At 41.9% G+C, this 24,330-nt stretch overlaps 1 protein-coding gene and 1 long non-coding RNA gene across 6 annotated transcripts in view; one reads left to right on the top strand and one right to left on the bottom strand.

Annotated features, from left to right (window-relative positions):
- Positions 1-707: 707 nt before the first annotated feature.
- Positions 708-8,352, bottom strand: LOC148050845 (uncharacterized). Its single transcript, XR_015700294.1, has 3 exons — positions 8,210-8,352; positions 3,960-4,099; positions 708-1,960 (listed from the first exon to the last, which is right to left on the bottom strand). It is a non-coding gene; the product is annotated as an uncharacterized LOC148050845 (long non-coding RNA).
- A 117-nt stretch (positions 8,353-8,469) lies between these two features.
- The window catches only part of U2SURP (U2 snRNP associated SURP domain containing), a 46,619-nt gene continuing 30,758 nt past the window's right edge, over positions 8,470-24,330 (top strand). For 2 of the 5 annotated variants that reach the window (XM_087738565.1, XM_087738564.1), the window contains exons 1-6: positions 8,470-8,593; positions 16,353-16,400; positions 19,347-19,445; positions 20,570-20,684; positions 21,092-21,225; positions 23,185-23,252. In XM_087738565.1, coding sequence (XP_087594691.1) covers positions 8,549-8,593; positions 16,353-16,400; positions 19,347-19,445; positions 20,570-20,684; positions 21,092-21,225; positions 23,185-23,252 — 509 coding nt within the window. In that variant the 5' untranslated portion in view covers positions 8,470-8,548. Of the gene's footprint in view, positions 8,594-16,352; positions 16,401-19,346; positions 19,446-20,569; positions 20,685-21,091; positions 21,226-22,358; positions 22,401-23,184; positions 23,253-24,330 lie in introns of all 5 variants that reach the window. The other 3 variants (XM_087738562.1, XM_087738567.1, XM_087738563.1) reach the window with 3 other exon arrangements.

The raw sequence follows: 24,330 nt of genomic DNA, 5'->3' as shown, positions 1-24,330 counted from the left end.
GCAATCTGGTTTTAGACCTGCGCTAAAGAGCCTGCTGGAAAGCCACCAGCAGCTGTTGCAACAGATGGTGTCTAAACAACAACAGCATCCGCCGCCGACTGGGAACTGCAGCGGGGCTCGTTCGACACGTTCTGACTTTCCTACAACCTCCAGACTTTCAGAGGTGTGGGAGGCGTTCAGCCCTCTTGCTGCAGGGAGTACTGGGGTGTCACCTGGCTTCCTGGGAGAAACACCCACGGGGGCTGTGCTTCCACGGGAGGCAGCCCAGGTGGGGAGGGGCACGTGGGCTTTGCTTGTGGTTCACGACTGACACAGTCCCGGTGGCCAGTGGCCTGTCTGGGTATTGGTGGGGATAGGCACTAATGCTGCAGAGAAGATACATGCCTGGGAATTTCTCCCTACTATTGATGTCTTCCTGTAATATTTTAAGATGTCTTAAAATAATATTTAGGGGGATGGGGGCTTTCTGTTGTTAAAGGAGCAGCCGCTGCCCGAGCATTCGCACACCATGCAGGGAGTGGCACACACACCAGCCCAGACTTTAGCTGCTAGGACCGGAGTCCCTTTGCAGCGGGCAGCTCCACTGAGCTGGCGGGTGCCCCTTTCCGACTCCTCGCTCACACACGTGCCCACCCTCGGGTGCTTTCTCTCCCCTCAGGCTCGACCCTAGGTTTCCCCGAAGCAGAGTCTCCAACACGACGTACGCCAGGTGACTTTATTGAGCGGTACAGCGGTGAAGAGCAGCTCGAGCTGGGCGCCTCCGGGGAGGGACCCCGAAAAAAGAAATCCCTGGGCAATTATACCCTTACAGCCTAAGTTCCCCTCCCCTCATGCGACGGTTCGGTCCAATGGCACTATTTGGGTCTGGGGTTTTCTTGTTCTGTATTGAATCCTTTCCCTGTCTCCAGGCAGGACATTCCTTTCTTACCTTAATAGTTGCAACTTCTGCCGATGGTTGTGGCTACCTTATCTTTCTGGTTTGCACGGGTTTCAGGGCCTTCCTTCACACAGCTGTGTAGGAGTTCAGCACACGGCCAGCGCATCTAGGTGAAAGTTCACAGCGTGCAGGCGAAGGCTTGAACAGGCCTTGCTCCTCACGCTGGGTATCCGATTCCACCTGAGCTAGAAAGTGACTGCTACAACGCTGTTTCGCAGAGCCGAGAATCACTTGAGAGACTCGTACGTACCGGCTCCTCGGGGGGAAGCACAGGCCCATGGCAGCTATCTAGTTCTGTTTGCTCTGCCCTGGCGGGTTACCTGTTAACACTGTGCTACTGATAAATACAAGCAGTGTAAAATAAATTTTCTTTTCTCTGCCTCTGTGCGAGGATCCAGCTCTGGCTTGTCCAAAGTGCTCTGCTGGTGTCACACACACATACCCTGTGTCTTCTTGTCTGGCCAGAAAGTGCCTCGGAGATCTCGGAGCTTCTGAAGATCACAGTTCACGGCATCGCCACCGATGTAGCTTTAGCAGCCACGTTCCTGGAACTCATTACGAACGATCTGGTTCTTTTGCCTTTTTCCAAGGCTGCCTCCTCACAGGGGAGAGTGGCTACTGTGGACAGACTGGGCTTTCATAAAGACAACTGCATACATCTTACATTGAGTTAATTCTTCTGTTCCCAAGCCAGCTGTGGAGTAGCATACGGTGAACCTCACAATTTAAAGCACTTACAACCTCAACATAGCCTCTTATTCTTATGTAGTCCATCAAGGGTAGTATTACATGACTATTATGTGGTAGGCAAGGGAAAATCAGGGCATTTGGAGGTCACAGAGAGGAGTCCACGTAACGTAGTGCATGAAGAGGCCTGAGTGCAGTTCTCTAAACCAGAGTTTATATTTAGAAGGGCATGGTCAGCATATACCAGGGTTTCTTCTCGCATGTGTAGAATTTTCTGCAGTCTTTCTCTCCAAATAACCTTTGAGAAGACTCTTAAAACACTGATGAAGGCACTGCCTAATGAGGTAAGTAATGGAGGATAATGATAATCAGTGCTGACTGAAGGCTCAGAGAAAAAGATGTGCCCAAATACCAAACGTGGGTTTGTTTCTGTATTATACTTTTGTTTTATTCATTGTTGAAGTCTTTTCACAAGGTATCATTTTGTCTGAAATATCAAAAGCCCTACAAGATATTCAAAATTACTTCAACCCTCCCCCATGAAATTATGCCTTTTAGTTAGAAAAAAAAATCTAATTTCATCTTTTGCACTCTAACTTACTCAGCACACTAGGGAAGAGGTCATACTTAGCCCTCCTATTATCCATTGCCTTTCTGAGTGAGTAAAGAAATTAACTTAAATCTACCACTAGAGAGGAAGTCCTCTTGTGAACAAGCAATGGTGGTGTTTGGAAGATTTAAGATGTTTTTGAAGATACACCTTCAGCCTCACCCAATTCAACCCACTCACATTGACAAACATCGATCTTAAGAGCTCTTGCTTGACATAATCTTTTACCATGCAGCCCTGTCTCTCTCTTTCATTTCTTTTTCCTTTCTATATTTTCACCTTCAAGAGAGATTGTACCAATTTCTTTCTTGATAAGTTTTATCTGAGTAAAAACATTTAACCTCTTTGTTTGCTCTGGATTTTTATCCTTCTTCATAAAATCTCTTTAGTAAATCTGATTCTGTTCTGACATCTTCCGTGGAACCCCACTGACCATGAGTGAGGGTAGAATTTGGCTCTATTTATTTAAGAAGAGTAGGTGTTAAAGAGAGGCTTTAGCTTCATCTAACTTTGAGGTAGCTCACGCTTGCAGTTTCTCTGGGAGAACATCTTAACAGATACAGGCATACAAACGGTCCTTTTGTTCCATGTGATTTTTTTTTTAATCCTTTCTCAAGTGTGTATCAATCTCGTGAAAAGAATGTCTTGATGGGTAACTTTCTACTGCAGCGATTATGATCTTTTGTAATAATTGAGTAGGCACAGTGCTTTGATCTAATATTGAAGAGATTAACTTGCCTTTAGAGATTCTACCCCACTATCTTTCTCAGGCTGGATAAACAGGAATCCTTGCATCATTTTCTCCTTCTTGAGTAACTAATTAGGGACAATTATATAAACATAATGCCTCAATAGATAAAGGAAAGTGAAAGTGATACTTGTATTTTAAAGCCTTACCTGGAGGTGAGAAAAACTAGATATGGTAAAGGGAATAACAATAACTGACACCATCATGGCTGCATAGCAATGCTCATTTTAACCTCTCTTTCCCCAGGAGCTTCTAATTTTCTGTCCTCTTTACCTTCAAGTTGAATTTTTTCAGGTTTGTGCTCTTTATGCTTTAAAAACCAGGAATAAAACCAATCTGAAATAATCTGAAAAAACTCTAAACACATCAAACTGGGAAAAAACACTTCACATTTTAAGAAAATTTCTCTGAATATTTGGTTGTTGTCTTTTTTAAGTTCTTGGTTTTGAAAGACTGGGGTAGAACTTGCATTCTTCTGGACAGCAGCAAATCTGAACATAAGTATTGCAGTGAAATTAGCTTCACTGTGATGAAAAATAGTATGTTGGGTATATGCATATTTCATATATGTTTTCCATGGTCAGAATCCACCACTGCCGCACCTTCCAGGGGCTCACAGCAAGAGCAAAGTACAACTTGTCCTTGGCAAGTGTTGCAGGACTGAACCCTCACTACAAACTGCATGGCTAAGGAAATTGTTTCATTTGTATGTGCTGAGTGAGAGTGTTTTTCAGAGCACAAATTGCTACTTACTGTTAGTAAGCTGAAAGGAGGGACTCCTGGTATGGACAAAGGAAAGATTGCTGTTGCACTCATCTTGAACTTTGATGCTTTTAAACAGCTTATAAATTTGCACATCTGGATTCCAGCCACCTAGGCTAATTCTCTCTGACAAGAAGCTGCAGGAGAACTTTTGGAATTAAACCTTCATTTGATATTCGCACTAATGCCTGGAAAATACACTGCAAATTACTGACCTTTCTCAGCCAGACAGTACAAGTCAGATGTTGCCCCTGTGACTGGTTTGCGTAACGGGCCTCACTGCTTGAGGAGTCCCAGGGGGAGAAGGAACCCAGGTTCCCAGAGAAGACGTGTGTCCCAGGAGAGCAGTGGGGTCCTGGAAGGGAAAGCGGCTGGTGAATGGCAGGCCCAGAGCAGAACTCACAGCTGAGAGACAGTAGGGCACCAGCACCGAGAGATGGAGCAACACAGAGACGGCTCCAGCCAGGAGACCAAGAGCAGACATAGCAGGAGCAACAAGTCCAGGCTGCCGGGAACCTCGGAGCCAAACTGCCCTCTCCCAGCCATCCTCTCTGGCTCTTTTGTGTTACTCTGGGGGTCCCTGCTAAAGCATCTCAATTCAGCCCAGTGCCTCCCAGCAGCCCAGGCTGCCTGTGCGCCGGCTGCGCCTCCTGTCTGCTTCTCTTCTCATCTCATCTCATCTCATCTCATCTCATCTCATCTCATCTCATCTCATCTCATCTCATCTCATCTCATCTCATCTCATCTCTGCCCTGCTCTCCTCCCATGCTGCACACCCATGGCTTCCTGCCAACACACGAGTACACGGGGGAGCGTGCATCTACCTATTTTGAGAATCCTTCCCTAACGGTTTTCAGTCTCAGGGGCGGGAGGAGATGGAGGGTGGAAGAAGGAAAAAGAAGCTGGAAGACTGCTGCCTAAGCAATGGGGAAACAGCACACACGGCTGGTGGCTTTAGGGATCCGTGAGCCACTACAGAGAGCATGAAATGATTCACTGAGTTAGAAACCTGTACACCCAGCAGCTACATTTCTGTCCTACTCCTGATTTGCCCGCCTCATGCCCTCAAACATGCTTCCTTTGCTACAGGGTAGGGAACTTCCACAGCACTTTAAATCCTTCCTCTCCCCTTTCTTACACCCATCTTTGCAAAAGGATTGCAGCAGTTCAGCTGTGCTCTGGCCTGGGATGAGAGCAAGGGAGAGATCTCCTCCGAAAGTGGGCAAAAGACAGCTGGAAAGACAAGGGTAACACATGGCAGCATGCGGTTTACTTAATGTAGCTTAGTGTTAATTATTTATGATAATTCATGATTTTCCCTAGCATATTGCCTAATGATATCTGTCATTGTAACAACAGTTAATAAACAACTCCCAGGTCTGCATGCCACCAGACCTACTGCATTATAATGAAAAATATCTAATATTTCCTTTTTAATATTATTACTTTACCCTTTCCAGCGTTAATTCTCCATAGATTTCTCCATCTCTCTGCTTCCTTTCCTTCCCTCTCTCCTCCCTCCCCTTTCTCTCCCATTAAGCCCAAGACACTGACATGTGTTGTCATTCGCTAACTGTACACGAGTGCTACTGTACTATTGCAATGTGTTATAAATAGCACAGATTCAGGAGTACAGCTCATTCTGAAAAATTATCTTTAGAGATGACCTTTGAAACTAACTATATCTTTCCTGTTTTTCACAGCATGCTCTGGATCGTGATGCTCTTAATTTGGTGCAGTTTATTAATTACAAAAGAGCGTAGAGGCTGAGCAGTAAGCAGAGGATTTAAACAACGAGGTGGATAATTAAAAAGGATTAATGAGGTGGATTAAAGAAAGGGATTGAGGCCAAATGGAGCACAAATTTTCTAAACATTAGTGGCCCCAAAACTCCAGCATTCAAGGGCACATTCCTCTTTCCAGCTAGATGTTTGCTTTTTATCCAGAAGTGTCAGTCTTTCCTTCATACCATGTTTATTAATGCAGTCCCAGAAGAACGGAGCAGCATCTAGTGCCTCCTCCTGTGGCCCTGAGTGCCCCTTCTATCTAGTACAAGCTCCCCAGCTGGTTTGCTTCCAACTCATTGCTGCACCTGTTTCCACTACCATGTTAAAAAAATCCAAAAGCAGGTCACGGATGACACTAATCCTGTGCCTCTGCAAGCTGGTGAAGTGCATCTCAAGAAACAGTGAGAAAGATGGGGGAAGAGAAGGACTTGACTTGGATTCTGAAGCAATAAGATCCTACCTAATCCACCTCTAAAGCTCCTTGGCTAACATCATTCCTTCCTGTGGAAGGGCTCTTCTATGGGCAAGTTTGGAGCTCAACACAGCGTAAAAGGACTGATGGAATTGTCCCCAAATCCTGCTGTCAAGGGGTGGGCTTTATTTCTCCCTCGTTTCCTCCAAGCCAGCAGTGATTCTGCTTCAAATCTGTGCAAAGCCTTGGGGTGCCCACAGAAAGCTGTGCAGGTGGTTGCAGAAATGGAGCCATCTCCATTTGGAGATGCAGAAGGTGAGATCCTAGATGTTAAGGTACTGTGTCAGCTGCAGGTATAGCAAACGCTTATTGTTGTCATTGCTGATTGCTGAAGGGAGCTCAATAAACATCTGATATCTCTTGATCCTTAGCTGCCAATCTGTTACCAGAAAATTTTTGCATGATTATTTCGCAAATAGCCGAAGGAGGCTTGAAAAGCAGGGAGAAATGCGTATTTCTCTCACATGACCCTTCTCTGTCTACCTCACCTTTTTCTTAGCTGCAGCAGCGCTGTCTAGCCAACCACTTATTTGATTGCAGCGTAAAGCAATTTGCATCTACAAAATGATTATTATTATTTATTATTTTGCTATTTTTTGTGTGACTTAGGAAGTAGAAATTATGTAACGTAGTAAGTTTAACCTAAGGCGTGCTGAGGGGTAGAGCTGGGGAGCAGCCACCTGAGCAGGGCAGGGGCAGGTGGTGCCCGGTGCCAGAGCTTGCACATACGGCTGCGGAGGGTGGCATTTCCGCAGCTTCTCGCTATCCCTGTGAAGCGGCTCTTCACAGGAGGAACAAGAAATGGTTGTAGTTTTTACTTTTGTCTATGCTGCTGGTCTTGTATATCGATCCACTTTGAGGGCGACTCTTCTCCAGACTGTTCGTTTTCATAACGCTGTGGTGTTACTACCACTAACCAACCTACTTGACAGTCAGTGTCAGGACCTGTACTATGACAGTAATCATGAAAAGACTCAGCTAAACCTTCACCCTAAAGATAGCTACTGGCAGAGGAACATGCTCTTGTCAGACCACCTTCCTGCACAGCTGGAATACTTGTAGGAGGCGAGGTTTCCTGAGGGTTTTGCCCTCCTCTCTAAACTTCCAGTCCTCTCCAGTTGCCCTTTCCCTTCTCACCCTCTCCTTTTGCTTTCTTTTCGCCTCTTCTGGAAGCTCACACTTCATCCTCTACTGACAAATCTGGTTATTAGGGTAGGCCCTGCTCCCTCCTGTTGGGGAGGGAGGGAGGTGTTGAGAGTTGGTGGATTTAAAGCTCTCAATCACTTCTGTGTATCTACTGTCTTTTCTTTAAGTATTATCTCAACCCCAGCATCTTCCACATTATCATGAAAATCCATAAAAGCAGAGGAATGCAAGACTCATAATAAATGTAATGGGACCTCTGATTATAATCCCTAGTTAAGCAATGTTCAATAAAGAAAGTTGCTGTGGTGGTGTGCTATCAAACCCAATAACGGAGGATCTGCTATGCTATCCTTTTCACTATTCATTCCTAGGCCTTTCTTGATTTGATGTAACACTTCGATGTTTTTCAAAACAGCATTCTTTCGTTTCACTTTGCTGGGTGTTTAGGGGCAAGCCCTGCCTCCACATTGTGTGACCACGCACTGCCCGCCGTCTCCGGACACGGATGAGGAGAGCCGGGCCGAACGGCCGAGGCACAGGCCCTGCAGCTGCACAACGCGCTGTCCGTCCTGCCCGGCCTGATCCCGCGTGGGGCCTTCCCGCCCCACACCCACCCGGGCCCCGCGCGCACCAGGAGCACTCCGGGCAGCCCAGACGGCCGGACGCGCACCGCCCACCCGCGGGCCTTCCCCGCGCCCTCGGCATCGTCCTGCCACGGCTCCACTGGTGCCACCTGAGCCCCTCCCAACTGCCACCTGCTAATCTCTTGTGGGAAAACAGCTGGTGATTAAAAAAGGCTCTGCGCGGCCCTCTCCCCCCGAGGGGCCGAGGCGGAGCGGGTCGGGGCTTTGCGCCCGCACGCCGACCCCTCGCCTCAGGGTCTGTCCCGCGGGGCCGTGCGCCCCCCGCCCCGCGCAGGAGGAGCGCTCTGCCCCCTCACAGCGCCGCGCCCAGCAGCAGCGCCCGCGCCTGCGCCCTGCCCCGGGCCGGCCGCCGGGGACCGAGAGTGCCGGGCGGGCGCGGGGTCCCGCCGCCGGCTGCCTGTCGCTGCCTGCCTTACCGCAGCTGGTTGCTGGGCAGATTTGGGTCGCCTAGCGACTCCATGTGGGTTTTCTTCTGCTAGTGTGAGAGCAGGGGACGCGGGAAGGACGGAGCCACGGCCCGCGGCAGAGCCTGCGGGGGCCCGGGTGCTGCGGACCCGATGCGCCGCCCGGGCCGCCCCGCCTCGCCGCTGAGGAGAGGGCGCGGGGACAGGCCCCGCCCCGCCCCGCCCCGCCCCGCCCGGGCGGAGGCCGCCCCATCGGTGGCTCGGCCATCGGCTTCCCGCCCTCCGTTCGCGGGCTCGGTGGGATCGGCGCTCGCTTCCTCGCCGCCAGGGCTGAGCGAGGGGAGAGGCAAGATGGCGGACAAGGCGCCCAGCGGCTCGCAGAAAGCCAGTGGGAAGGTGAGGCCGTTCCGCGGGGCGGCCCGCGGCCCGCCGGCCCTCTCCGCCGCCGGGGGGCACGGCCGCCGCCTGCCGGCGAGCGGCGGGGCCCGGGAGTGGCGGGACGGCGAGGCGCGGGCGGCGCGGCCTGCTCCGTCCCTGCTCTCCGCCCGGGGTGACTGCGGGCCCCGGGAGGGGGTGGGGAGGCGGGAAGGGGGCGGCGCGGCGGGCCCGGGCGGCCCGGGCCTCTCGCGGGGCATCCCCGCTCTCCGGGACCGCCTTGGGCACGTCTCTATCCCGGGCCGGCGGCAGCGGCCTCCTCGCCTGCCCGCGCCCCCGGCGGAGGGATGCGGGGGCGCGGCGGCGCGCGCTGTAGCTGCAGGCGCGGGTCGCCCTGTGCTGACCGGCGCGGCCCCGCGTTCGGGTGCGGGCCGTTAGTCGGTGCCCGAGCCTTACCGTGTACGCGTTTAGTTTCGCTCGTGCCGGGAGTCCTGACAGCCCACCACCCCCGCCCCGTGGGCTGAAGCCCGCGCGGGGTTAGTTTCCAACTTGGGAGTGTGAAGGAAAACGATGATTTGAGATGGAGTCTCTTCTTTTGATTTGTGATTAAATTACAAATTTCACAAGATGACCGCGGCGCTCGTTCCCCGCTCTTTTCGCTGTACTCACTCCACCTCCTGTAATTATTGTTGGATTTGCAGACCAGGAGTCCAGGTGGAGCAGGAGTTCTGGCAAACTTGTCCGGAGCCGTGCGCTGAAAGCAGCGCCTGGCTGGCTGCCGGTAATAGCAGCCCGGAGCTGCCTGCTCTCTGAGCATCCCCTCCTGCCCAGAGGGTAGAGGGTAGGATATCTTTTGGGGGATGCACTGGCAGCTGACGGTTTGAGGATTAATGATTAGTGACACTCCCTTTCACTCAGGTTTGTTGCAGGCTTTAGACCAGAAATATATAAATCTTCCAGGTCTTGGTGTGGGGTTTTTTGTGGGGGGGGGAGGTTTTTTGGGGGGGTTGTTTTCGTTGTTGTTTTTGTTGTTGTTGTTGTTGGGTTTTTTTGTGCGTGTGTGAGTGTGTAAATCAGTAAAGGGAGAAGCCACATTTTGGCTCAGGAATTTCCAGTGCTGTATAGATTAATGATTTTTACCCACTTTTGTATTCAGCTAAAACTGGATTTTTTTTTTTTTTTTGCTGCTAGGAAACTAGCTGAAATGTAGTTACCAAGAGCCTTTGCATGTTTACCCAGTTGGTGTTATTAGAGTAGGAGAGCTTTATTTTTGTTTCCCTTTTATGATCTATTCCAAATATTGCCAGGAAACATTTTTTTGGATCTTGCTTTTGGCTTGGAACTGCAAGTAAGAGCTGGACAGAAAACTTTAGTAGTAAAGTAGGTCTTTATTTATGGAGAATGGCTTCCAGGGAATAAGACATTTTCGGATTTCAAGTAGAATTAGACATAGAATAATAATTTAATTATTGATTACTGCAATTGATAACATGGTACACAAAACCAACCCAGATGCAATCCCTTTCTTTTCACAGTTACAGGCTTTTTTGTTTACTATTTCTGTACTGATTATATTCTTTTTTTAATATGCAATAATAATTAATTTATAAGAATTGTTTTCTGTCCTAGATCTCAGTTCTGCAGAGGTATGTGCAGACACTTAACTCTTCATACCGTCATCCATCCCATTGAAGTCAGTGGGACTGTTAGAGAACGTCAAGTCAAACGTGCATTAATCTGTTGAGGCCTGTTGAGGAGGTCCTGTATCTTGCCATTTTCGTGCAGTTCCCCCTCACCGCTCAATTTCCCACTACTCTGGATGTATATGCTGTGTTTCCAGTAGTCTTTTTCCCATTCTTTACATTCTAGATCTTGTTTTGTATTGTCAATATTATGTGCCAGAGAAAATAGTGTTAGTACATACCTGGATCCATGAGAATGTTTTTGTTGAAAAGTGAAATAAAATACGACATGCGTAGCTCTTGGGATTTATTTCCTTCAGCCTCAACTTTCTTTGGGGGGGGCTGGGTGTACGTGGTGTCTCTTTTTTGTCATTTCATGAATGCTTGCGATATGAATATCCGTAGAGATACTTTTCAGATGTCTGCAGAAAGAAGTATGACATAACAGTACTGAAATTAGTAAATTTTTTTTTTGCAATTAATTTATTCACAGAAGGATAAAACTGTGTATTTTTAGTTCAGCCTGTATGAAAATGTTTATGGTTTAACAATCTAAGCAAATAACCATTTTGCTCAATTTCTTAAAGTAATTATTTATCAAACATTTTGATTTTTTAATCACTGTAAGATTCATTTACTTAGAAATCAAAATTGAAGTTTTAGGCTCCATTTCTCTTGGTGCATTGTATTTGCAAGTTATAAGAATAATTGTACTTGCAAAACAAATATGTCTCGTAGACTCCATAGGATATGTTTCAGTGGCAATTCCAAGATGTGCCTTTGCTGGCTTGTAGCCTGCCTCCTGGGAAGACACAGTGACATTTTATTTTCTGTGTTCTGTGAAGAGCTGCAGCCTAGCGGTTGAAGGTTTTAACACGTACAGTAAGATATGGTTTCTCCCCTTCAGAATGGGTGGTGTTTGTTTTTTAGTCTTAGTGTCCAAGTACTGATTTTGAACGTCTAGCCAGTTGTTTTGTTTTATAGTGTAAAATCAAGGTTATTTCAGTCAGACATTATCTGTTTGATTCACTATTTGAAAACCATCACTGGAGATGGTGCAGGTCCAGGAGCACCTATTGCCTGTGTTGCTGTGGTGGTAGCTGCTTTTTATGGTGCTGTCAGCTTCTAAATAAGTTTGATGTGAAATGTGTTGAAAAAGTACCATCTATTCCTTTGTCACTTTGAGATTAGGATAGCAAGATACGTGCTTGAGATTTCCAGAAATCTAAATAGGAGAGAAGGACAAAATTAAGGAAGAAAAGATAGATTGCCCAAGACTGCACAGGAGGTTAGTGTAGGATAAGGTTCTGAAATGACAGATACTGATTATGTTCAGTTATTATCTTGATGTAATAAAATACTATCTGCTCAATGACTCTTCCATTTTCTTATTTTATCTTGTGAGAATGACTATATTGCATGTCCACTGCTTCTACATCTAATACTGTACAAATTGGGTACCATGTAGCAGAAGAGATTATCCACTTGGACCAAGCTGAATGTTTCCCTTTTTCTTTCTAAAAAACGTTTTAACAACATTCCTTAATCTTAAATGCATTTCTTGGGCTTTTGAGTAAGTTATGTGTTAATTAAATGTTGAAGAACAGTGATTACTTGGTTGTGAATGGACAGCTTTCCTTGGTAAGTTAAAGTGTATGAAGAGCGGCAATGTAAAATCTGTACGTGTGGTGAATTCCAGTTAGATGTAGCATTCTGCAGGATGGTGAAACTCATTTTAACCTTCCCCTGTATTGTTCAGCTGGTGACCAGGAGCAGGAGAGACATAAGTGTGCTCCCCTGTTGATGGAAATGTAAAAGGAGGTGTCCTCATTTCCTCTCTAGCAGTAGAAAGTTGAATGTTGGCAGCTCCTGTTCATCTGAGTTTAAGGTTGTAATGGAATAGCATTCCTTGCAAGTACTTTGGAGAAGACCATTTTCCATTTACTTTTGTGTCTGCAAGTGATGTCTATTTAAATAGTGAATAATACTAACATGCGCTATTCCAGTAAATGTAAAGAGTAAATAGATTAGCTATAAGATAATTTGCAGGTGTTTGCAAGCATTTGTTTTTTAGACAGTTTGCTAGAGAAAGGAAGAATAAAAAAGACAAGTTGTGCTGGAAACCTCCCTGCCTTTGCTGGGTTTTAACATCTTAATTTAAGCTGTGATTCCATGTGATTCCATTCCTTGGTATAAGTGCTGACACAAACCAGTCCCAACCTTAGCTACTTTTTCCCTCCCAAACATTGTCCTCTTTAGTTGACTTGGCATGATTTTGGTGTGTGTGGGGGCAGGGGGCGAAGGGGCCTGCTATGAATTGGAAAATGGTTTAGCTGAACCTCCCCCACTGTCTCCTTCCTAGGGGATCAGTTAGTTTGGGAAAAGTGATCTAGTTCAGTGTGACCAGCTGCCTGGAGTGGGGGCAGAATCAATGGAAGGTGTTGAAACAGGGCAAGAGTGTCTTACACCAGTTTCTCATAAACACTTTACTGTGAAGCTGTTAGTTTTTGCAAGGGCAGGGCTTTTATTTATGTTTAAGTTGTAGCCATTACAGTTGTAAAAATAACATTCAGCATTTGGAAGGCCATGGATTGTCTCCTGGGTTTTATTGGCAGCTTTTGTGCTTTTGTTGCTCTTTGTCATTTTACTAAATGATATCAGTATTAATTAAAAAAAGAAAGATGCTTGCTTAGGTTATACAGCATATTTTAAATATTTGTGAAATAACATGATTGTGCAAGTTTTACCCAGAGATCGTTAAATTTGGAGGAGCTACGAGGAGCTGCATTTGTGGGCACTTGCACTGCTGACAGGAAGGAACATTTGGGAGAGCAGTCGTCTCTTCTCTGTTTTCTTTGGAAGCTGCCATGAAGCTGGAAGAAAATTTAAACATCAGAATCTGAGAGAGGGCTCCCTGCTTTGGCTTTCTGATAGGAATTTGTTGTAAATCTCATTTGTGTGGTCCTTTGAAGATTTTTTTTTTCTTTTCTCTTGAAGGTTGGGTAAACTTGGCTAGACTCAGTAATGGAGCTTTGAGCGACCTGACCTCCACGGCTGTGGTTTGACAGGGCAGTATTTTACTGGAATGCCATTTCAGCAGCCTGCATTGCTACTTCAGTTGTGCTGGCACAAATCTTTGAGGGACCTGTGCAGTGAAAGTGATTGAGAAAGTGATCCAGCTGGAAAATAGTCTGGTTTGGGGTGGGGCGGGGGGGGGGAAGGAAGATAGGTTTCATGCAGAGTGGTAGAGTTAGTGAATTGGGAGTAAGAGGACGTTTGTAGGTTGTTTCTGCTGGTAATGACCGAAAGATGGACTTACCATGTTTTTTCTGTCAGTGTTTTGAACATGAAGGAGCTATCCTCACATCTCGGACATTATCAGGTACAGGACAGACCTTTAGGTATGTTTCAACAGTTAGTTCAGTTGAGCTACTTAACATGATGAAAGGAGGGTAAAATAATCCTGTTCCAGGTTTCAACACAGGTGGGCAACATCATCTGAAATGCTCCTCTCTAAATGTTACAAAGACACTGTGATTCTGCTGAGTAAACTCAGCTGGTGTAACTCTTAAGGAAACAAAATCACCACTTTTGTCAAGGTGGTGCAGATGGATGCAAAGTGCAGTGCTGTGAGAATTAGTTTTTTTAATAACTGCTACTTAGAAACTGGCAGATAGCAATGCGTAATTTTTTCAAGAGTCATTTCACCTTGTGCTTCATGAGTACAGTTGCTTGGATGGTCAGAAGCAGTACCAAAGGTATAAACTAAATTTATAGCTGGGAAGAGAAGACCTTAAAAATAAGAACTGTTTAAGGAGGAGAATAATGTGGCTCTGTAAAGCTGCTAGTTGCTGTGGGATAAAGTTGGTCTAAAAGCTAAAACTGCTTTTAGAAGTTTTCAGAGTGCACCTTAGTAGAAATTCTGTTGCTTGGCTAATGTTTGGGGTGGCTTGCTCCACAGTGCCGTGGTCCCTGTTGGTGGCTTGGGGAGCACTGCTGTACTTCTCGCTTAGCGACTTCCAGATGTTTTTAATCATTGGCCGGCTTTCCCACTGTTAGCCTGCAGAATCTCTGCCTGCCACCATCCATTGAAAGCCTTTCCAAGCAGTATCATCTGCTCTGTTGCTGGAGAAACAGGTTTAGTGTCCGTTACTCTCTGATGTTCTTCCTCAGGATATTGTGTCTTAAGTGTCATTGTACTGGGTGTTGGTACTGTTTGTTACTGTGTGGGATGCCTTCTTTGTTGTCCTCCCTGTAAGCAGCTTCAGCACCCATCCCTGTTGGAAGGTATCGCTTTCCAAAACTTCTGTAAATGAAACAGACATGGAGAACTGAGAAATGGTCATTTCATTCTGCTGGTGCCAAACAACCTCCTTCCCCCAAACAGTGCTGGATCTCGACTCTGTCAGTACACTAAGGCAGACGGCACTGTATCAGTCCACCTTTCAGATTTATCTTTTTAACTGCAGGTCTGAAATTTTTTTTTTGAGGGTGGAATTGTAACTGATGTGTTGGTTGCCGCAGGGTGGCAGCTGGCATCAGGAAGAATGCTGTTTTCAAGCTCTGAAATTCATTTGCACAGTGTCTTTCTTTTTATCTATGTGATGTTGTGCTATACATTCCCCCCTCTCTGGGGGAGGACAGCTTTCCTTAAGCTACATTTTTGCAGTACGTAGAACTGTGGATAACAGATTACTGGTTTGAGTGCCACAGGCAGTTGTGAATCACAAACAAATCCAGCACCAAATAGAGAGGAAGAATTTGCAGGAAACAGTATTAGTAAAAGGTGCTTGTGCTATTTGCTTCCATGTGGATTTCCATGAACTGCTACTGGTACACGTGAATGAAACTTTTTATTAATTTCTGTGCAAAGATGTGCCTTGTGAGTAATGTACAGTGTTGCAGGTAAGTGGATTTAGGAGGTCTTTGAGAGTAAGACATAACTGGCTTTTTTGTTTGTTTTTTCCCCCCTTTCTTTAAAAAAAAAACCCAAACAGGAGCCTTTTGTTTCTCCCTTTTAAGGGTTGTATCTTCATGTCTCTCTTTGTGGATTTAGTTCTGGTTCTTGAAGTGCTGTCTGCCATTTTTTCTAAATTGATTTGACCATAAAACATATGAATATACTCGTCCAAAGATAAATGGCTCTATCTTAGTTGATGAAAAGCATGATGCGAAATGAAAACGAGGTCTAGTAAATTATTTTCTAGAGTAGCATTTGGTGCTTGTCTGTCTTGGAAGACTGGAGATGAGCACCGTATATTACTATTTCTGGTAGAAACTGTAAATTCCTGATAATAAGGAGAAGTGCTAATGTTCTGTAACTAATGAACAGATTTCAGCTAATGAAAATGTTTTATTTTGACTTAAATTTCAATTTAGATATGAATTGTGCATTAGGCAGTTATGTCTTAATAGTGGATGTTATGTCAGTGAGGTTTTCTGGAATTTGGACGTTACATAATTTAAAAATGTGTTCAGTCCTGGTTATTGGAGTGTTCTCCATCACTTAAAGTCATTTAAAAACCTGATTTTGAAAAAAGCCTATGCAAATTTTGTATATATGCTGGTTTACGTGTTAAAGTTCAGTTACAGTTTGAAGTAATAATGTTAATTAGTACATACTCACAAATTGGACTTAGATTAGTGTTCTTGAGGTGGCTGGCTTCCATCTATGTACAACATACTAAGAGCAGTTTTGGAAATGATTTTATAGTACGGCAAATATAATCAAGCACTTTATGTAATCTTTAACAGCCATTAATGACAACTCTTGCAGATTCAGTGTAACAAACTTCTTTTTTTTTTTTTCCCCTTGTAGTGGTGTTAGTGGCATGTTTATAAAATCCAGCTGTGAAGATTGAGGTGTTTCTAATGGTAGCAAGAATAGTCTATCTTTAATCCCTTATTTGCCTTCTATTGACATTGTTCATGCTGTGACCCTGTTCAGATCTATCATTAAAATACATTACATGTATCTTTGTTCTTGTGTATTTGGATGTTGAAGTTGAAATGAAAATCACATTTGAAGAACTGAATAAAAAAAACCAGAAATTGTTTGTCTGTTTCTGTGCCTCACGTCCTCTTCATTCTCTCTTCAGGTCAGAGTGCCAGATGCAGTGCACACCACTGGATCTGCTGATACACATGTAAGTCCAAAATACTTAAAACCAACAAAAGAAACCCCCCCCCCAAAAAAAAATCCAACCAAACCCACAAACTCAAAATAGGCCTGTTCTCTGAAGAAAACTACTTGCTGCAGGCAGGCTCTGGTGCATTGGGTATCTGAGCTGTAGGTGTTTGTAAATGAACCATTGATTTTCATGTTTAAAAATATTCCTTGAAACTTTCAAACAACCACTAGTGTAGGAAGCTCTGTTGCATGATATTGCATTCATGATAGATACTTGAACAGGAAGAAGCTCTAAGGACTCTATGTGCTTATTCTACTGAGGAATAGTTCAAAATATGAGGTGATTAATCGTAAGAGTCACTGCATATTAAAGTGTCTTTTTGTATACAGTTGGCTTCTCAAAAATGAGATAGTGTGGCCCTAATTTCATCCTTTGTTTTTCTTTGTAATAAAATATACTTAAAGGAAAAGGTAAAAATAATTACCTAGTCTTTTCTCTCCACCCCCACCCCTCCTGAAGAGACCTTCTCCTGGTCATGTGGAAAATGTTGCTTGAAGGCCTACCTGTTTCTGAGCTAAAATGAAAACAGGCAGCAAGAGCCAAAGGGGGCGTTAATATCAGACAATTCATTCTGTGGTTTGGATTTTCTTCAAGATTTCAGTTTGACTTTGTATACAAAAAAGTCAATTACCAGCTGTTAAATTGCTTGTGAGATAACATTATTCAAGTTGCGATAGCAGAAACTTTTCATAAAGTAGGTCCTTTTATTGATTTGCTTTACTTGCTACAATTTGGAAAATTACTCTTAAATGTCTTTTGAATATTTTGTGTTGTTGATGGAACTGGGACTTCAGTACTTTGTGCTGCCTTGTAGTCAATGCAGTGTTATGTGTAATGGGAGTTTGCTTTCATACAGTGATTTGATTACTCAGCTAGAAGTCTTCTCTTTGCTTCCATCATTTGCTTTACCCTTTTCACTGTATTTTCCATTTTTTGAAGGAGGAAGGCCTTCAAGTTTTGTATAGCTCTGTTGTTAGGAATTCTGTGAAGCTACATATGGTTAATAATAATGTTATTATTGCCTACTGGAACATAACTAGCAGGCATAAATTAGTTCAATCCTATTAACTTGATATTGCTCCAGCCACTTTGAAGGTGGTGTTTGTTTGCTTGTTTTGTGAGACTCTTTCTAAACTGAGATCTTTGTGCTAGATCTCTTGTTATCTTACAGCTGCTTTCCTTATGTGACTAGAACATATATTCATATGCCTGATCTGCAGGTATCTTGTTACGTTATTGTGAGAGATTATTTCCTGATGACAGGATAATCCTTGGGTAGGAGTGTGGTATTTGTTTTGTCTGCATTGCTGTGACATAGCAATATGCCCACATTTTGCCAAGGTTGTATATTGTTTGTCATACTGAAATATAAGCTGTCTTTCAGACAACAGGAAAACTGGATTTTATTAACTTTAAAACACACAGATGCATGAAAAGCTCCTGATAAACCTGTCACAGCTGCTCATATTGACATACATAGTGTCATAAATCAGATAACACCACAGACAATGCTGCGTTAATTTGTAACTGATAGTTTTCCTTTTAATGATGAAGTAGGGAACATTTTTCAAAGAAATATGAGCTATTTTGGTGATACACTTGGCACAGATATGAGAGATGTTTGTGATACTAAACATGGATTATGAACTGAAGGTATTTCAACCAGTTCTTTTCCACAGTGCTTTTTCTTATGTAGAAAATTCTGAAAGGAACCTGGTACTAGAAATAGAGCTCTTTGCAAAGAAAATTATTCCTAGGGGAAACCCTCTTTGCAGTTGGCATCTGAAATTTTTTAATAATACAACAGTTAAGTTGTTCACCTTATTTGTCCTGATTTTTTTATTAAATTGAGCTTTTTTTTAAAGAACTGTCATTGCAAAAGTGGTAGTTTTAAGCATCACTGTGCACTGTGTAAGAGCATCAAAAATATTTTGAAGGTAAAGGCTAATAGCTTATGTTTTGCTCTTCTGAGGCTTTTTTCTTGTTCTTGTGCTGATTCTTTATGAATTACTGTGTAAAGCTAGGAGTTTCCAGAGAAGTTTGTTTTTTTCCTCTCCTTTCCTTCCTGTTGCCCATGTTTTTTGAACGTGGTCTGCATCCTGTTGTCTTTCTCAACGCTTTACCGTCTGTTAACTACCTAAATAGAATCTTAAGAATTCTAATTCCACACTCTTCAGAAAGGACTGTATGTGGAGTCCTTCCTTCATCAGGGTTTCAAGAAGGAAGGAATGGAGGTTAAATTACCTAAAAATGAAAGAATCAAGGAGCTAAATGTGGGGTCTTTTGTTTTATTTAACTAGTAGCTGAAAACCTCAAGAATGCATTTTCTTCTTCAAGCAAAAATATGACACTTAACCTCGTAGTACAACTGAAATTTAGCATCCATTTTGTTCTTCAGTTACACTTGTCCAACCTTGCATAAATACTCTTCTGGCCAAAATAGTCAGAAAAGCTTTTAGAATTTTTCTTTGTTTGTCCCATCTGTCTGTCTCGTCCTATCCCCCCTGTTGTCCCGTGTGTCCGTCCCGTGTTCCCCCCCCCCCCCCCCCCCCCCCCCGAAATTGCAATGATCAGAAAGGAACTGTAGTGCAAAGCATATATTTCCAAAGGTTTAGAAAGGGTGTTGCGTAGTGATGAGGTCTCCAGGCTTCTACAGCAAGTACCCTTCAGATTTCAGCTGTGTTTGAGTGGTGTATTAAAAGCTTTTAAAAAAAACATAGATTTTTTTGTTGTATTAGATAATGGCAAGTTCAGAGAGAGGTACAGGAAGCCTTTTCTATGTTTTGTTTAGGTTAAGTTACTTCAGGTAGAAAGTTTCTGGTCTAGACCAAGGTAGAGAGTAACATTATTTTAATTGTTTTGTAAACACTTTAATGTTTGTTTTCCTTACTCCTTTTGCAGCCTCTAATGGAAAGCAAACTTAAAGCATTCAGTATTGGCAAAATGAGTGCTGCCAAACGGACTCTGAGCAAGAAGGAGCAAGAAGAATTAAAAAAGAAGGTAATGGTATACAATGAAAATTTTATTTTGTATGCAGAGCTGGAATAAGTTTGCTTTTAGATTACAATCAGCTTTGCCACCAAATTTCTTTATTTTGATAATTGTAGCTTTCTAAGAACAAGAGTGAATTGTATTTTACATGTTCAATTTGTTCTTGGCATCCATGGCTTTTAAGATAGAGGGGCTTGCTTCTCTTTCCTTCTGTGCGAGAAATCAAGTTATCTGGCTTCCTGAAATGCTGAATCACAACAATCCGTTGATTGTTGTATTGCTCAAAATGAAGACAGCTGTCACTTTAGGTTATTTTCTGTTCTTCGTTTGCTCTCTATCATTGGATTTCAGTAATTAGAGTACCTATTGTCTCTGAAATTGTTTCAGTATGCATCCTTGTTATTCTGTAATGCATATTTTTGTCTAATGATGTCTTTAGGAATTAATAAAAACATTAAAATTTGATACTGAACTTCAGGGTGTTCAGGATCATCCAAATTTTAGGAAATATGTAGCTTATAGTTGGTAAGGTGGAAGTTTTGAAAATTTTGGGCTTTGATCTTTACACACACAACTCTTACTATATTTCAGTGGGATATCTCCTGCTAGGTTCTTGGAAATACTAGCCTAAAGAAACACGGTAGTGCTTAATTTAGTATCTCACTCAACTTTATTAAGTAATTGAATTAACAGCTTCTCTGGGAAATACATAAAGGTGGTCCTGTTGTTAATCTTCTTCAATCACATGGGTTGGTAGTAATGGAAGTAATGGTAAGATGGAATAGATACTGTTCTCTGATGCTTAGGTCAACAAAGCTCCAGTCTCATAATGCTGGTCTTCCATATGATCTTTTCTATTTGGCATCTTTTGAATGTTAAATTGCCATGTAAACTCTTGTAAATGAACAGTCATATTTGAGCATACAGGCCTTATTTGCTTTACGTATTATGTGCTGTGTTCTTCCCACATTGCTCAGAAATTTGAATTCTGTCTAAAATTGAAACTCATTTGATGCAGTTTGTAGCATGAACTCTAGAAAATAAAAAGGAATGTCACATAGCTAATTTAAGAATAGCTGTCTAGTGAAGGTTGTTCTGTGATGATAGTAAATAGATTAACATTTGCTATGTAGGAGGATGAGAAGGCTGCTGCAGAAATTTATGAAGAATTCCTTGCTGCCTTTGAAGGAAGTGATGGTAATAAAGTGAAAACATTTGTAAGAGGAGGAATCGTTAATGCATCTAAAGGTATAACTAATCTTTTTTTGGGGGTGGGGGTGGTGGATCATTTGGCTTTGAGTAAAGATGAAGATTGGCTTTGAATTGCATTTTTAAATTAATGTTACATTAGAAACAGCAAAGGAAACTTGATGCTAAAATCTACTTTATGCTTTGACTCACTAGGTAGGTAGTGGCGTAATTTGTCGTTTAAACTGCAGAGGAAAAAATGCTTTGTTTTAAAATACCTAATCTTTGTTCTTTTTCTTCATATTAAAAGATGCTAAGTTCGGAAAGTTTGTATTGTCACCTTTTTTTTAATGAAATAATATATTGAATTGAATGAACAAGACTAAAGAAGAACAGCATTCTTTCTAATGAACAGTATTGTGCAGCATTAATTAATACTATTTGTTTCAATTTGCCTTTAATTTCAGAGGAGCATGAAACAGATGAAAAACGGGGTAAAATCTATAAGCCTTCATCACGATTTTCAGATCAAAAAAATCAACCAAGCCAGCCATCTAATGAGAAGCCTCCATCCCTCTTAATGATAGAAACCAAAAAGCCTGTAAGTTTCTTATTTGAATATTAACCCCATGCTTAGGAAGTACTTAGAAGTGGTTAGAAAAAGATCTGTGTGATCTTGCAGAGTAGTTTTATCTGCATTTATCACATATTAAAAGAAGGTGGAAATTTTGATTTGCTTAATCCCATAGCAAATAACAAAATGATGAAATGCAGAGGTCCAGTAGCCCTGTATCCAGCACGATATACTTAGCACTGCACTTCAGTTTGGCTGCTGTATGTTTTTCCTGTGTTCCTGCTAATTGAGACAGACTTCTCATGAATACAGATTTAGTGACTGTTGCAAAGTGACAGTATATCCAATCCCGAGAATTTGGGAAGTTTTAGAAGCAATTCTTCTTGCTGCCATCTGTTTATAGGTTTTTATAACTCAAAAAAAAAAAAATTGACCTTTGCATTGATCCAAGTTTTTCTTGGTGAGGTTTTTTGAATTTTTTTTTTTTTCTGGTGAAGTTTGAGAAGTCCCTTTAGCTCTTTGAATTGTATCAACTAAGTTGTAGAACTTACACATTTTTGAAGCTGAACACCTCGTTTTTATTTAATTTATTTTGACTTCTGCATGGTTTGATACTTTTTTTTTTGTTAAACTGAGATTTCATAATACAAAGTAATGGAAATATTATGAACAAAACAGTCTTCAAGTCAAGTGATAGTTGCATATGATCACTGTTACTGCTGTATATGTGTAATTAATGCCTTGGACGTCTTTAAAAAGTCTTTTAATAGAGCTTACTACAATTCTTAAGCTTAAGTGAAACATACATGATACTGCCTGTTAGAGTGGGAAATGAGATGTAATGTGATAATTGTGGGTAATCCCATCCTAGCCTCCCTCCAGCTTTAAACAAAACTCAAATTTAGACTAGTGGGGTAATGCTAGATGGCAGTTTTGATTTTCATTGTATGTAAAGCTCTACAGTTACAGAAATAAATTGTAACATTTTTTTATTACGCTGAGCTCTTTTCTGTCATATGCAAGTGTTTGTACTGTAAGAATATTACTGCTTTTCAAATTTGTCATAAATACTTATCAAGTAATGCAATCAATTTACTCACTTGCCCTGTCCAATGGTGATTGAAGATAATGAGGTAAAAATGATTTTATTTATTTGGCAGACCCTCCCCAAAAACAAAAACAAACAAACAACTTTGCCTGGGGTGAGTAGGAAGTCCAGTTTTTCCAAAGCTGTAGTGTGTAACACAATAAATATTTTGTATGTCTGCCTATTGGAAACGTTTTCATTTAAATTTGATTATATGAAAGCAATGTTGTTGCAGATAACAGTTCACATGAGTTAGTTAAGGTACATGTATTACAGTAAAAAAAAAAAATAGTAGTATTACAATATCCATATTCTTTGTCATTCAAGAGTGTTTTTTTCTGAGGATCTTGAACTATTTAGAGTAACTATTTCTTCAGATCTGTATTATATCCAAAAGGAAGCAAGAGAAGGAAATTCTTTTCGCTTAGAATGTTTGTCTATGGATAAAATAATTGAAAACATATATGTAAAATAATTTACATATATATGTACACACATATATCAATTAGAGCATGATGGTTTGCTAGGGGTGTAGTCAGCTTCTAAGTGGAACAAACTGACAAAATACATCACAGATATTTTAAATTTGTATGTTGTAGAGAGAGTGTTTGATCACACATGCTGCATTGTAATAACGAGAAGTAACGAAGTTTAGTTTAAGCTATCCTTAATTTTATATTTTCTAGTTTTGTGTTTGATAGAACTCAGTCTTAATGTTTTCGAGTCTGTTTGGTTTTTTGTTTTGTTTTTTTTTTTTTCTTCTCTTGTAGTTTACTTGGTTTGAAAGCTGCGGGTAAAATATGCATGGAAATTATCTAAAATTTTGTTATATACATATAATTTTTATTTTTGTTTCATTTTATCTGCTGAAATATTGGCTGATATATCTTTAATTTTAGCCTTTGAAGAAAGGAGAGAAGGAAAAGAAAAAGAGTAATTTGGAACTTTTTAAAGAAGAATTAAAGCAGTAAGTTTGTCTAGTTTTTACTGTAAATAAAGAAGATGCAAGGGTTTTACCTTGTTTTTATAGGCAGTATTTAGGATCATTCTTTCTAAGCTGTTTCCCAAAGTAGTTTGTTTGGTTTTTTTTCCCCAAATGCTTATACAGTGGTATAACTTAATTAACAATGGCAATGATAATTAAGCAGAGTATGAACCCATGCTGGTAGACGCTCAGTATAGGTGTCTGTGATTTGTCTGAATGATCCGTTGCCGTATAATTAGTTCTCTGGTGTTCCTTGATACTTCTGGCCTTTCTTACGCTGATTGGTGATAGGAAGTGTTTACCACTATTGCTGAAAAGGACTTGTTTTGAAATCTAGCATCGACCAGAGGCTATCAAATGATCAAAAAACAAACCAAAAAGCCCAGTATTGCTGGCTTAAATATTGGTCTGTTGAAAGGAATGGGTTTCTTTGCGTGTCAGAGATGTTTGATTGTGACCTTTGAAACTGTTTGGTACTGCCTTCCTAAGAAGAAGAATATCCAGAGCAATTAACCAAAAAAATTACATATAAATGCATAAAGTATTTCAGAGATCCCAGTAAGTGAATGACTGGCTATACTTCCAAAGCTACCAAAGATCATTTTTGGATCAGTTAGGTGTGAACAGGAGCTTTGATGATTGAATCAGCCAGCCATCTACCAGGATAAAAAATGGAAATCTAGGTTTGTCTCTTTGACAGCAGCTGTCAGTGTGTTACTTAAAAGTGGAACTTGGGATGCAATTCTGTTACAAATTAGCAAGTGTGAGCCTGTAAATGAGAACACTTGTTAACATGGTCTCATGCATTATGAAAGTTAGTGAAGATACAGCAAGACAAGTAGGAACTGTAATGGCTGAGAATGTTCAGGTTTTTGGTGTTGACTTTTCTCTTGATGGGGATGTAGCAAAGAGATTGGTAGCAAACAGAAATGTGTATCAGACTCAGGAAGAATAAGAGGTTTTGTTGGTGTCTCTAAAACTATATCCAGAGGAATTGTAGTTTGAGGTTGAGCTTTTGTATTAATGCAGAAATGAGACTTGTAGTTAAAGTTTAGAGATG

The sequence above is a fragment of the Nipponia nippon genome, unplaced genomic scaffold (assembly GCF_047370975.1).
Source record: "Nipponia nippon isolate SJK-2023a ecotype South Korea unplaced genomic scaffold, ASM4737097v1 scaffold_7, whole genome shotgun sequence".
Lineage (NCBI taxonomy): Eukaryota > Metazoa > Chordata > Aves > Pelecaniformes > Threskiornithidae > Nipponia > Nipponia nippon.
Note: the sequence above shows the minus strand (reverse complement) of the source record. Positions and strands in the feature narration are given on the sequence as shown.